Genomic DNA, 15,279 nt, shown 5'->3' on the forward strand with positions numbered 1-15,279 from the left:
GTTTTAACCCCCACATTGGATAACAGTAGTGTGAGTAACATTTAAAACTTTCTCTACTTCCTGCTTACTGTCCATTTAGACATTTTGTTAGCTCATACCCTGGGTTTTCTTTTCTTTTTAGTTTATTTTATATATGTATGGGTTTATAGCCTACATATAGGTCCACATACTCTGTGTGTTCATAGTGCCTGTGTGGGCAAGGAGGGGGCATTAGAAGAGAAGCCAGGGCAGGAGCTTGAGGTGGAACTGAAGCAGAGACCATGGAGGAAAGCTGCTTACTGATTGGTTCCCTGGTCTTGTTCTCCACTCTTACCCCCGCAGTCTAGGATTGGCACCGCCCACAGTAGGCCCTCCCACATCGATCAACAATAAAGAAAATGCACCACAGACACGCTCAGAAGCAAATCCAACAGGGAATTCCCAGGCAAGGTTCCCTCTTCTCAAGTGTGTCAAATTAACAACTGAAGCTACTGTGGCAGTGACCCTTTGTCTCCAACTGTCTATGGCTTCTTTGAAATTCTGTTAGCCAGTGTGTAAACTGAAATGCCAGGTGATCTTTAAGGATACTTCCTGATTTTGAGTCCTGAACTTATTATTTTATTTTTTTCTGGTTGCAGCTCTGTGATTTACAAAGCTTACTCTAGATGAATCAGGGTGCCTGATTTTAACTGTGTGGACCAAGTGATGTGACACTAATGTCACAATTACATTCTTTCCAAACAGATACACACTTAAAGATACAAGTGAAAGATTCTAATACTTAGGAGAAAGTGATCCTGTTTTATATATTTGCATTTTCACATCTGGTCTAAAGTTGCTGTTATGGATTCTAAAGACCAGAGCTGGCCATTGCAGTAGACAGAACCATCTCCTTCCACTCTTCCTCCTTTTGTTTCCCACATCCTGGTATTGACCTCTTACAAGCCTAGCATAGATGGATAGAAACAGTAAGTTTTCTGTAGTTGGAATTCTTAAGGAGCAAGGTGGAGAAGAGAGGGAACTGTAAGGCCGTCTGGCAGAGGGGTCAGGGCCTGTGATGGCTATTCTTAGTTGTCAACTTGACTACATCTGGAGTAAACTACAGTTCAGAAATAGAAGGCACACACACCTCTGAGATAATTTTGCTTGGTGTGAAGTAGGTGGCTCCACCTCTAGTTGGGACCTTTGAGATAGGAAAACACTCACCTTTAGTCCAGATCTCGAGGCACAATAAAGACACATCTTTAATCTGGGCCACACCTTCTGCTGTGCATAAGGACATGGAAGAAGGAAGCTTTTACTCTTTCCTGCTTGCTCTTGCCTTGCTAGCGAGTCCATTCCTTCACTGGCGGTAAGTCTACTTCTTTGGGATTCCAGTGTCTACTGAAGACCAGTTGAGACATCAGCCTTTAGACTGAACAACTGCTGGCTTCTTAGACTTTCTGTTCACTGCCAGCCATTGTTTAATCACCCAGACCTCAGCCTGTAAGTCATTCGAATAAATCCCCGAGAAAGAGAGATTCATTCTTACGTTCTGCTGCTCTGGAGAACCCTGACTGATACAGGGCCCAGCCCTCCGTTCTTGTCCTGTGCATGTCATCTTTGCTAACGTGGGTTTGAGTCAACTCTCACTTTGTGCTACAAAGTTCAGTTTTAGGCTCCTCTTCGTTCCCCTCTGAGGTCTGTGATCCCAGAGTCTCAGAACTTCCTGTTGGCTCTTCTTATTTCCGGCCCTTCCACTGAGAGCTGGCCTTACTCCGTGAGGTTCTGGAATCCTATAAACCATCCTTGTCTCCTCAGTATGGCTATCTGCCCCGCATCTCCTGTCCCCTCTGTGGTTATCTGCCCCACATCCTGTCTCGCATCTCACCCATCAGCCGTCAGCCGAATGTGGTGGCCCTTTTGCTCTTCTCTACTTTGCTCCCTGCCTGAGCAAAGCCTCCATCACACTGTTTCCAGGAGACTGTGACCACTTCTTCTTGCACCCACTCTGGTTTCCAGTGAGAACCCAGTGGGCTGGGACTTAGCCATCAGGGTGTTTGTTGTTTGTGAAATTTTACTTTAAAGTTTTTTTCCTTTCATTTTTGTAGATTCCAAAATATTGAAGTGTAAGACATCTATTTAGCTATGATTTTGGTGATTATAATTTGACCTATTTTTATGATGTTCCTCTGAGTGTTTTAGTAACCTCTGCAGTGTATTAAAGGCTTGCACCTATAATTACCATGTTCTTCTGAATAAATCATATGAACTATGCAGTTACAAAATTTCACTTGATCTAAGTATTGCTATTAGGTCTAGTGGAAGCCGTTTGATCTCACTTTTGACTTCTTTATTAATTTACTTGATGCTCTTGCCTTGCAGCTAATAAATATTAAGTTTTTTTCTTATTAAAGCATGGCTGATGTGAAGAGGTAATCATTTCACCTAACTTCTGAAGTAGGGCTTGATGGCACAGGCCTGCAATCTCAGCTACTCCAGAAGGCAAAGAAGGAGCATCATGAGTTCAAGGCCAATCTGAGCAACTTAGTGAGACCCTGTCTCAAAATAAAGAGTGGAGGGAGGGCTCGGCATGTAGCCCAGTGCTGGGTGCTGGGCAAGCATATGTGAGGGGCTCAGTTCAGATCCTAACCTGAAAGTTCCCTTCTTTAGATTAACATGGAAAATATTTTAATCTTTCTTTCCTCTCTGTCTCTTCCCTCTTTCTCTCTCTCTCTCTCTCTCTCTCTCTCTCTCTCTCTCTCTCTCTCTCTCTCTCTGAATTTAATGAAGGCTAGTTTTATTGTATACAACTTCAGGTAGATTATTTTGGCTAGTGGGACCAAGCAAAGTAATTTTAGGATAAATAACATAGAGATTGCCTAATATACTAAGAAAATAAGCAAGAATATGTGTGTGTAGAGATACATGTTTGAACTGTGGAGAAATAGTGAAAATTTTACCTAAACTTAGTTCTACAGAAGTGTTTTCTGCAGATGGGTTGAAGTTTCAGTCATTTTGTGCCTGAACAGTAGTAAAAAGTTGTTATGGAGTGTGGCATGCATGCCGTAGTATTACACATATCACACAAACACCTGTCAGTGTCATGCACACACCCACATCACACCACAAACACACACACACACACACACACACACACACACACACACACACACACACACACACGCTTAAATTTTTATAAGTGATTCTGTCAATTTGGAGAAAATGCCACTTGGGTTTGACTGAGCGCAGGCTGGTGAGAACACTGATCAGCATCACCTGTCATCACCCAGCAGTGCTGATTAGCAAGGACTCAGCAGACTCAGTCAGTGGTCGCTTTTCTAACATTCTCTTAAAACTAAGCACAAAATGCCATTTGTTTTCATTTGAAGGAAGTTGTTGAATTGTTAGTTCATTTATTGAATAAACATTCAATGAATTCTCCAGGTATTCAGGTCCCCAAAGGATCAGTCTTCAAGAATTTTAAGCCCTTTGCCTTCTGATCTAAGCAGAGTGTTTGCCTTCGTGCGGTGTATTGATGATGCTCACAGGTTTTATTTCTCCTGATCTTTTTAGATTCCTGCTGGTTCTTTTCCAATGTGAAACAAGGGCCCCACATTTAATTGTAGGTTGTATTAAGCACAGAAGTACAGCAGGGAACAAAGAACAATTCTGTCTGCCTTATGGGTGTGTATGCTAGTGAAAAAGGCCGAGATTAAATGGGCACAAAAGTACTGCTGGGTTAAGTACTGCTGGGCTGTATAACCAGTGGTGCTTTGGAGGCCTGTCAGAAGGGGGAAGAGAGAGTGTGGTGGCACAGCATTAGACTGAGGAATAATTCTCATCAGATGCAAGCCCATCAGTTCAGGGTGAGTAGGGTGAGGCAGGACTCCAGAAGACCTGTTCTGAGAAGCAGCCTGAGAAGAAGCCTGATAGCTTCCATTCACCATTTTCAGTCCTACTCTAATTTGAGTAAAATTGTCCATTCAGTCACTTATATTTTTGCTTTCGCTTTTCATCTGTCACTGCCCCCCAAGCCCTCCCTGTCCTCTGTCCCCTCCCGTCCTCTGTCCCCCTCCATCCTCTGCTCCCCCTCCTGTCCTCTGTCCCCCTCCATCCTCTGCTCCCCCTCCCGTCCTCTGCTCCCCCTCCCGTCCTCTGCTCCCCCTCCATCCTCTGCTCCCCCTCCTGTCCTCTGTCCCCCTCCTGTCCTCTGTCCCCCCGTCCTCTGCTCCCCCTCCTGTCCTCTGCTCCCCCTCCATCCTCTGCTCCCCCTCCCGTCCTCTGCTCCCCCTCCCGTCCTCTGCTCCCCCTCCTGTCCTCTGCTCCCCCTCCTGTCCTATACTCCCCCTCCCGTCCTCTGTCCCCCTCCTGTCCTCTGTCCCCCTCCCGTCCTCTGCTCCCTCCCGTCCTCTGCTCCCCCTCCCGTCCTCTGCTCCCCCTCCATCCTCTGCTCCCCCTCCCGTCCTCTGCTCCCCCTCCCGTCCTCTGCTCCCCCTCCTGTCCTCTGCTCCCCCTCCTGTCCTCTGTCCCCCCTCCTGTCCTCTGCTCCCCCCTCCCGTCCTCTGCTCCCCCTCCTGTCCTCTGTCCCCCCTCCTGTCCTCTGCCCCCCCTCCTGTCCTCTGCTCCCCCCTCCCGTCCTCTGCTCCCCCTCCTGTCCTCTGTCCCCCCTCCTGTCCTCTGCTCCCCCCTCCCGTCCTCTGCTCCCCCTCCTGTCCTCTGCTCCCCCTCCTGTCCTCTGTCCCCCCTCCTGTCCTCTGCCCCCCCTCCTGTCCTCTGCTCCCCTCCTGTCCTCTGCTCCCCCTCCATCCTCTGCTCCCCTCCTGTCCTCTGCTCCCCCTCCTGTCCTCTGCTCCCCCCTCCTGTCCTCTGCCCCCCTCCTGTCCTCTGCCCCCCTCCTGTCCTCTGCTCCCCCCTCCCGTCCTCTGCTCCCCCTCCATCCTCTGCTCCCCTCCTGTCCTCTGTTCCCCCTCCTGTCCTCTGCCCCCCTCCTGTCCTCTGCCCCCCCTCCTGTCCTCTGCTCCCCCCTCCCGTCCTCTGCTCCCCCTCCATCCTCTGCTCCCCTCCTGTCCTCTGTCCCCCTCCCGTCCTCTGCTCCCCCTCCCGTCCTCTGCTCCCCCTCCATCCTCTGCTCCCCTCCTGTCCTCTGTCCCCCTCCATCCTCTGCTCCCCTCCTGTCCTCTGTCCCCCTCCCGTCCTCTGCTCCCCCCTCCCGTCCTCTGCTCCCCCTCCATCCTCTGCTCCCCTCCTGTCCTCTGTCCCCCTCCCGTCCTCTGCTCCCCCTCCCGTCCTCTGCTCCCCCTCCTGTCCTCTGTCCCCCTCCTGTCCTCTGCTCCCCCTCCTGTCCTCTGCTCCCCCTCCTGTCCTCTGCCCCCCCCTGCTCTCCCCCACTGTCCTTGTGTCCCACGTTGTCCACTTTAGATAGTGTCTGTGTGCTTCCTCCTTCTGCCCCTGTTCCTCCTGTCTTTGCTCCTCCCCTTTGACTCCCCTGACAGTGATGCTGCTGCAGAACAGGGTCTCACTTCCTTGCTCCCAGCTCATGTCCATCTTGAGGTCTGGGGATGAAGGAAGTATGTGGCTGGATCCCACCCTTCTGTGCACACACAAGGGTCTGAAAACAAGCTGAAGTCTACAGAATTTGGCAAAATTTGCTTATCTCTCTTGGTTAATTCCTTTGCTTAGTTTTTTTGCTTGACTATTTATTTTCATCTATGTTCAATTTGGCTGACTTAGTTGCCTTCTTTGAGTATTTTAGCTGGGTACCTAGCCTTCTGTTCGCTTGAAAGAGAAATTTTAAAGTCAACAAAAAGAAGAATAAAATAAAGTAAAATAAAACCCCTCTATCAGTCTGCTGCTGCCTGACTTCCGTTAATTTTGTTGAAAGTGAAGAAATGTTGCTGTGGAAAACAAAGTGAGAATTTTGCTAATCCGAGTCTGGGTGTGAGTCTCTGGCCAAGCCATTGTGTGTCAGAGTGCAGGTCACAGCTGGGGAATGTACTCCGGACTCCATAGAAACCGTACGAGCGAATGATTCTAGAACTCTATATCCTCAAACCCTGAGACTGTAAGTTCACATCTCTTAGTTGTGTTTAAGAGCTTTTTTTCATCTTTGTGAAACTAAGTAATAGCAGTCCTCTGTTGAAAGCGATTGCATCATGTGCATTTGCTGTCCTGTTGTAGTAAGGAGGACACTGTGGTGTGACTCGCTTGTGGTTGAACCCAGCTATCTTCTGTAGTGAGGGTGACACTCTGGTGTGACTCACTTGTGGTGAACACAGCTGTCTTCTGTAGTGAGGTCGGCACTCTGGTGTGACTCACTTGTGGTGAACACAGCTGTCTTCTGTAGTGAGGTCGGCACTCTGGTGTGACTCACTTGTGGTAAACACAGCTGTCTTCTGTAGTGAGGTCGGCACTCTGGTGTGACTCACTTGTGGTGAACACAGCTGTCTTCTGTAGTGAGGTCGGCACTGTGGTGTGACTCACCTGTGGTGAACGCAGCTGTCTTCCGTAGTGAGGGCGGCACTCTGGTGTGACTCACCTGTGGTGAACGCAGCTGTCTTCCGTAGTGTGGATGGCACTGTGGTGTGAATTGCTCTTTTCTGTAGAGTTCTTTTCCTTCCCTGCTCCCGCTAGGTTCACTTCACATATCCTGGGTCACCTGAGCATGGCTGAGGGTACACCGTGATCTTGGCCTTACTCAGTTTGATGGCAAGTTGCAGTAGACTTTTTCAATCTTGGGGCAAGTTAATTTTTGTTTTCACAAAAGGGCACATTTTCAAGCTTGAAAGTACAGAAATTTAACTGGCCAAATTTACTTAAAAAGCTGTTCATTGTTTTGCCTGTTCAAAATGCTAGTTAAGATGTTTTCGTAGTAACAACCTGTGTAGCACAGCCTGGGCTATAAGCCTTTCTGTGCGGGTTGAAATTTATATGTGAATTTATATTTTAAAGGTCCATGTACACCTCTTATGTATATCATTTTGATAAATTTCAGCTTTTTGTTTTAGAATTTTAATTTTATAATTATGTTTTACTTAACTGCTAAGATTTACTGGAAATTCACTTTCAGAGATACATGTCAGTTTCCCTTAAGCTAATTAAAGCTGTATTTTGCAAGCCTGTGACTCACAGTGATGGCTGCTCTTATTTGGAAAGTAATATTAACATTTCTGTGAGCGTCCATGCAAACTAGATACTACAATTAATTAATATTTTCAACCTGAAAAAGCCATTATCGAAATGTATTTTTACATGACTGAGCCCTTTAGAATTTCACATACCACATGGACTTTCTGTGGGCAGTAGCTTGATAGTGTGTTTTCTTTACTGAGGGCAATCAGTCCTTGGTGTCGTGTTGTTTAAGTCATGTCTCCTTTTGGTTACTCAGCTCTCTACATTTAGCAAACATGGACCCTGGTGGTAGTGTCAGCTGCTTTTCTGTTTCTCGCCTCAGCCCCAGTTCCATCTCTGTTAATCAAGTTCCCATCCCTAGAGTATCTCATCTGCTGCCCCGTAACACCTACACCCTGGGTTCTTTGTCTTCAGGTTTGTTTTACACAGGGTTCAGTATACGTTTGTGTTCTTCTGTGTGACGGTACCATGTGCCTGAGTGCACTCAGTGTCATGCTTGCTGTTTCTGATGGCTCAGAAATGTGCAGTTAGGTCCACAGCACAGTCCCAGAGTCTTCCTGCATCTGGTTTCCTGTTCTGGTGTTCTCCCCTTCTGGAATATTCTCCATCTCTGCAAGTGTAACTTCACCTCATACTTTTCTTTGGTCAAAACCTAGTCAGTGTCTTTGTCTATGGAACTCCCCATGCCCATGCCCCAGTCTCCCTGTGCACAGGTCAGTCCGGAGGATGCTCTTCCCTGCTGCTTGTCCCTGATCTTCCTGTTAAATTTTGCTCAACTGAGTTACAGTTAACACTCCACACACCCTGCTTCTCTCTGCCTCCCTGGCTTCCCTCACTCCATTGCCCCTCCCCCCTCCTCTTGAAGAATTGTCTTTTAGGGTTTTTCCTTGACCCTTTTACTTTTTACACTTATGTATTTATTATTATGTGTGCTTGTTTCTGTATGTATATACAACAGGGCATGTGGAGGTCAGAGAACATCTTGTGAGAGTTGGTTCTCACCTTGTACCCTTAAATTCAGCTTGTCAGGCTTGGAGGGGTCCTTTACCTGCTGAGCCCTCTCTCCACCCTTTGCTTTTCTGCCTCAGTATTCATTTACTGTGACTTTATTACACTGAAGACATACAGTGACAGTACTAGGTCCCAAAGTAAAGTACATTAGTGCCCCCACCTTACAGTATGATTAGGGTATTGTCCCAGTTACTTCAGGTGTCAGCTTGACACCCTTGGGAAGAGTGAATGTCAGTTGAGAAATTCTCTCCATCAGATTGGCCTGTGGGGATGTCTGTGGGGCATTGCCTTGACTAGGAGTCAGCCCATTAGGGGTTGTGCCATCTCTGGGCAGGTGGCTTTAGGCTGAGCAGGTCAGGGGAGCAAAGTCAGTAGGCAGCCTTCCTCCACATGTCCGCTTCAGTCCTGCCTGAGGCTCTTGTCTTGAGGTCCTGCCTTGGCATCATTTGTGGACTGTGACCTGTAAGCCTGCAGGTCGTCCCTCCCCAGACTGCTTTGGTTGTGGGATTTATCACAGTGACAGAGAAGAGACTAGACGGTCATTTGCAGTCTGGGTAGTTCACTTTCTGCCTCATGCAGTCTGTCTTAGGGTTCAGTCCCCTATTTCTGGCTAACTATTTGTATGTACACACACACACACACACACACACACACACACACATACACACACACACACACTTTATATAATATATATTATGTTGAGTGTGTGAAATGATAACTAAGTTCAGAAGTCCCTAGAGAGGATGCTGAGAGGAGAGACTCAAGCATTCACTTCTGTCTTCGCACAGGATTCCCACCTGTCTGCCCTTAGCTTCTAAGGGTCCCTTAGCTTCTGTTCCTTCCTCCTACTAGAGTCTTGGCCCCTTAACAGCTCTCAAGTTTGTCTTCCGTTATTTTTCTCATCTCATTTGCTTTGTCTATAATTTGAAAATCTTTCAAAGTCTTTGTCAGTTTTAAGTTCTCTACATATTAAGAATATTGGGCTTTATTTGGGGGCATTTGCATATGTCTTTTTCTAAATTGACAATTGCCGCACTTTAATGGTAATAAACAATTTTTGATAAGCAAAAAAAGTTTTTGTGTATTCTGTAATTCTGTTTTTTTTTTTTTTAAATAGCTGGACATTAGGACATTTTTCTTGACATTTTCCTGACATTTTACATTACTTGACGACCTTAGCCCTGTTTTAGTCTGATTTTTATGTGATTTTGTTTTTTAAAATACTTCACTCTTTGATCTTTTAAAGATTTTATTTAGTTTTTTACTTTGTGTTTGTGTGTGCATGCACACATGTATGCAAGTGCCTCCATATGCCAGAAGAGGGCATTGCATTCTCTGGAGCTGGAGATGGTTATGAGCCACATTACGGGTGCTGGGAATTGAAGTTGGGTCCTCTGGGAGATCAGCAAGTGCTCTTAACTGCTGAGCCGTCTCTCAGGCCCTAAATTTTTGATTTTATGAGGAGTTTGTTCTGTGTCTTACCTCTTTCCAAAAGGCTGAAAACCCATCTTTATGACCTCAGTGACTTAATCCGCCATATTTCTTCTGTGCTTGTTTTCCCCAGATGAGTCACTTTCCAGGTGTTCTGATCTGCTTTACAGCGTCTTCGTTGACTCAAGTTTTGCTACATTTCACTGTAACTTCACACAGGAGTTTTCCATGAGGCTGGCAGCACACTAGGGCGCTGATTTCAGTGAGGAAGAGAGAGACTGTCGTCCCAGTGGCTGCTTCTTCATGTGGCCTGTGTTGTCCATTTATTTTGCCCCATTGAAAAGCCTGTTGATACTTCACAGGGAGCACAGGAAGCCTATAACATAACCAAGGAAGGATGGCCCCTGGATGGTGCTGAGGTCTTCATCATTCTAGGGCTTCCTTTGTCTTGGCCTAAAGCTTCCCTTTTGTATCTTTTGTGACTGTTTTTCTCACATTGCTTACTAAATTTATGAAGTTTTTTTTATCTTGTTGTACTAAAAAACAATAGTTCCTTTTGTCATTGTTCTCATGGGGTATACAGCCTTTTGACATTGGAACAGGATGTTGTCATCTAGTTAAAAAATACATACATGCATATTGCATATATTTGCATATTTATATATGCAAAAAGCCCTCAGCATTTAAATAAGTTCATGGTTTGTGTTGGGCTACATGTTGCCTGTAGGCCACTTTTGAACACTTCTGCTATTTTTTTTAACCACTTTTTCATATAAATACCACTGATGCATTTTTTGAGTTTTTCTTGCTGCTTTATGGAATAAATTATGGTCTGAGATTCAGGCTAGGAACCAAGATGGCTTCCCTCTTTTTTTTCTGTTGCATGCTGTCCTCTGAGCTCTTTGGTTTAACTGTTTGATTTGTGTTTTCCCTTGGTTAAAGGACATGGAGATAATGGGCAGTCTTTATTGAGAAGATTTATTGAGAGGAGATGGTTGATGAAGTGCATTCAGTTTTAGCAAAGGCATTTTCAGAGTGTTGGATGCAATCATGTCATCCTCTTTAGTGTACTTAGTGGAGTGTTAGGGAATTTTCAAATAGTGAATGAGCATTTTAGTCCCTGAATAAAATGGTGCTTGTTTGCTGGGTTTTGTTTCCTTAATATGCTTTGGGATTTTGTTCACTAACATGTAATTAAACTTTTACTTTTATAGAGAATCTTTTTGTCTAAAAGCTTTTATTTTTGCTGCCTTTTGAAAATACATTCAATTTTTGTTGTTACTGTGTGTGTGTGTGGTCATTCAGGTGACTGTGTGTGTGTGTGTGTGTGTGTGTGTGTGTGTGTGTGTGTGTGTATGTGGTCATTCAGGTGACTCTGTGTGTGTATGTGTATGTGTGTGTGTGTGTGTGTGGTCATTCAGGTGACTGTGTGTGTGTGTGTGTGTGTGTGTGTGTGTGGGTGGGTGGGTGTGGGTGTGGTCATTCAGGTGACTGTGTGTGTGTGTGTGTGTGTGTGTGTGTGTGTGTGTGTGTGTGTAGGTCGGAGGAGAGCTTGGAGGAGTTTGTTCTCCCCTTTCCCTGTGTCTGTGCTGGGGATGACTTCGGGTGCCAGCCTTGGCATCAGATGCGTTCCTCAGAGCCACAGTGCAGCCCCTTCACTGCCTGTGCGGGTTTGGTTTGACTGATGCATTCATATTAATGAGGTTTTCTTTCATTTTTATTTCAGGGTATTGGGATTATGTTGGTTTGGCTCTTGGGGAGAAAAGCCTTGTGATGTCATTGGAGCTTCATGGGGTCTCTGGGGTTATTGCCTGATGGCTTAACTTCCCCCAGAAATAGGTGTGTTCCTGGAGACCTGCTTTAAGTTTGCAATCAACGTCGAGAACTATGTTTCTTTAAGCACTTGCCATTTTGATAAAAATTTAAAATTATTTAGCAGTCTAAAGATAAAATAAGGGAAATTTCCTATTTTATTTATTTATTTTTTTTTTCGAGACAGGGTTTCTCTGTGTAGCTTTGCACATTTCCTGGATCTCGCGCTGTAGACCAGGCTGGCCTTGAACTCACAGAGATCCGTCTGCCTCTGCCTCCCGAGTGCTGGGATTAAAGGCGTGCGCCACCACCGCCCGGCTGAAATTTCCTATTTTAAAGCTGTGATTGTTGCCATTTAATTGTGTATATTTGTATTTTGCCCATTGGATTAGCTGCTATTATTTTTAGCTCTGCTTTTGAACCCAGAATTTTAAAAATTAGACCAATTATTTAATGAATCCTTTTTAATACCTGTATTATCCTTTTCAGTTCTCTTTCCCTACTCTAATTTTTCTGTTCCATTTCTTTAGTTTGATCTGTAAAGAATTAGTATTTTTTTTAAAGTTCCTAGAATGTATATGTATGTATACACATCTACATCCCTAATTACTGCTTTATGTACATTGCAGATTCTGGTAAGTAATGTTTTTAAGGCCATTTATTTCTTAGAAATTCAATAATATTCTTAACTGAAAGCAGGTAATTAGAATTACATTGTGATTAAATGGATAATGGGACAGGTGGGATGATCCTGGGAACGCTGGTCTTCTGTGTGTGGAAAGAATATACCATTCTGGTGTCAATTTGCTGCTGTGTTTCCTCGTACACCCTGTGCCTCTGCTTAGTTAAGTGCTGTATCTTTGTCAGCTTATTTAAGCATTTAAATGTAAGTTTGAGGTTCATGTCATTTCCCACTTTTGTAAGAGGAAACCGTGACTCTGAAGGGTTTGTGTCATTTGTCTAAAGTGCCTGGTGTTCACATTGGAAGCCAGGGTGGACTTCTAGGTTGGCTTGTGTTTGGGCAGTGGTACTGTGATGTCATAGAGGCACTGAACAGTGTGGCAGAACTGTAGGTGCTAGCAGCGCGCAGTGTGACTGGATGAGGTAACACTGGCTTGGCAGATCCAGTGTTCAAGTTAATGGAGAGTGAAACATGAGGCTGATCTGGGCTGTGTGAAGTGTAGCTGACTAATATGCCTGTGGGACATCTAAATGGATCCTTGTGGTAATCAGGTGAGTGACTGGTGTGAGAGGGCCAGGGAGCACTTGATTCTCGAGATGGGAATTTGGTTTTCATTGCTTTGTGGGTCATAGGAGGTTTAATAGTGGGCTTGAAAGTGGTTGAAGGAAGTGGAAGTGTGTGTACTTGAAGTCAAGAGAGTGGAGTGAGTGTTCATCAAAGGACCAGTAGTAAGTACCTTAAGTAACAGCTGCAGGAGACTGGCCTGGATGGGAGTGAGGAAGGTGGAGATGGGCTGCAATCTGCTGAGGAAGTGTGGTTATGAAGCAGATGGAAGGGTGGTGGTGCCTGTCTGAGAGCCAGGCCCTCCTCTCTCCTCGTCATTTTTCTTCTGTAACCTCTTCTCGCCTCTTGCTTTTTTCCCCCACTTTCTTCCTTTCCCCATCCTTCAGCTGTTCTACCTACTGTCCCCTCTCTTTTCTTTCTTTTCATGTGACACACTTGGATATTCAGTGTTTGAAGAATTTCCCTTAGGATTACATGGCATCTTGTCTTCAATCATGACTGTCGATGTGAAGACAGGGATGGTGAAATACTCCAGTATTAGGGCTGTCTTGGTCAGGGTTTCTAGTGCTGTGATAAAACACCATGACCAAAAGCAATTGGAGGGGGCAAGGGTTTATTTCAGTTCACAAATCCTCACCACAGTCTACCACTGAGGGAAGTCAGGGCAGGAACCTGGAGGCAGGAGATGATGCAGAGGCCATGGAGGAGTGCTGTGTGCTGGATCATTTTCCATGGCTCACTCAGCCTGCCTTCTGCCACAGAAGACTACAAACAAGAAGGGGCACCACAGGCTTGCCCACAGGCTTGCCCATGGCCTTGCCCTGCCCACAGCCTTGCCCACGGCCTTGTCCACGGCCTTGTCCATGGCCACCCTATGGTGCTATTTTATTTGTATTAAAATGTTATTTTTATGTTAATAAATAAAGTTGCCTGGGGGTCAGAGCTATTAGCAAGCCATAGGAAAGCAGGGCAGTGGTGGCATACTCTTGTAATCCCAACACTTGGTAGGCAGAGCTGGGTAAGTCTCTGTGTGTTCAGGGATACAGCCATTATTGGATACACATGCCTTTAATCAATACCAATCATGGAAAACCTGGAGGCCTATACAGACAGGCCGTGAGGAGGCAGTCATGTGGTTGGGTTTACAACCAATGAGAAGGCAGAACAGGAACTCTATATAAAGACTTTAACACAGGGGTAGCTCTGGTTCGGAGAGGTAGGACCACCGCAGGAGGAAGGGTAAGGTTTTAGCTCATAGCTCTGACCTCTTGGATTTCTTCTTTGCATTGGTTCTGTGTTTCTTATTTAATAAGAAGGTTGGTTACATCTACACCACCCTGGTGGGATATTTTCTCCATTGAGCTTCTGTCTTCCCAGATGACTCCAGCTTGTGTCAGGTTGACAGAAAGCACAAGGGTGGTACTGCTTAGAGTCTGCCTGTGAACACATCGTGTCCAGGACATTTAGTATCTGAGATGACAGCCAGTGTGTTCAACGCTTTCAAGCTTGCTTTGTAGTTTTGTCTGCTTTACAGAAGATGTGGAAGGACAGGAGGACAGGCTACTCACCATTGTTCTGTGCTTAGTGTGATATTGTAATGTCAGGCAGTACTTTTGTTCATGCTTTTCAGAGTTCATAATATGTTATCAGTTAAAATTCAGAATGAGAAGTTGGAATGTTTTAACATTTTTAGAGCATTCACTTTAGCCATATGTAGGGAGGATTTGGGAAAAATTCTGAAAAATGTATGGCAAGTTCAATCTTTAAAGTTCTACTGTTTTGTGTTTGAGTTGAAAAAATTGAAATACATCTTTGTGCAGCTAGACACACACACATACACATGCACACACACACACACACACACACACACACACACACACACACGCTCATACATATAGAGACACACACACCCGTGCACACTGATTTAAGTTTAGAAAGAAATTAATTCTGCAGCTAAATGATTTTCTTTTTTAAAATTAATTTTCTTTTGAGAATTTCATGCATGGTTACTATATTTACATCTTCTCCACCCTCTTATCCAGTGTGTAACATACTCTTACAAAGCCACAACATTATTAGATACAATAAAATTTTACATAATTAAGAGTTCCTTAAAATAGCAATCAGAAATCTGTGCATTTAGCTCGTTAGTACTCACTGCCTTCTATGTGTCTTTCTTCAGGGCAACACGCAATTGTGAACCACCTTCATTTTGTGGTAGGACCCGAGGACAGAGCTACTGATGCCAATGTGGAATAAAGGTCATTGCAGTTAGGCCTTGGGTGTGTGAGTGAGTTGACTGCTGAAGATGACTCCTTAAATTTCAAAGCATATTAGATTCATTTGAATTTTGGAAGCATTTAAAAATAAAATAATATAAATATCTGCTTTTTCCTTATTTGTATTTTTGTCTTTTTTTGTACCTGTCAATCAGCTGCTTCCATAACCTTCTAAAGAGAGCCTTAATCACAGTGTAACAGTGGTTTATTATGGATCTAATAGCAAAATTGTTTCCAACATTACTTTTGTGGAAACAATCCAGTAAGTGAAAATTGACTTTAACATGAAAACTTTAAAAAGATTATCACAAAAGAGGAACTTGAGGTTTTTACAGCAGTCTTCCCTTCGTCTCCATTTTCCATAGTGAATGTTTAGCTGTTGAGCTCTGCTAGATTGGAGCTAGGGTCACT

General features: G+C 44.8%; 1 protein-coding gene across 8 annotated transcripts in view; it reads left to right on the plus strand.

Annotated features, from left to right (window-relative positions):
- Positions 1-15,279, plus strand: part of Ccdc91 (coiled-coil domain containing 91) — a 187,281-nt gene that overhangs the window by 46,041 nt on the left and 125,961 nt on the right. Inside the window, exon 2 of one of the 8 annotated variants that reach the window (XM_052718975.1) lies at positions 14,772-14,850. The exons of the other annotated variants lie outside the window; for them this stretch is intronic. Within the exon in view, the coding sequence (XP_052574935.1) occupies positions 14,832-14,850 (19 nt within the window). The 5' untranslated portion in view covers positions 14,772-14,831. The remainder of the gene's footprint in view (positions 1-14,771; positions 14,851-15,279) is intronic. 8 annotated transcript variants of the gene reach the window in all.

Source organism: Peromyscus californicus, unplaced genomic scaffold, assembly GCF_007827085.1.
Source record: "Peromyscus californicus insignis strain IS unplaced genomic scaffold, ASM782708v3 Scaffold_6__1_contigs__length_162567912, whole genome shotgun sequence".
NCBI lineage: Eukaryota > Metazoa > Chordata > Mammalia > Rodentia > Cricetidae > Peromyscus > Peromyscus californicus.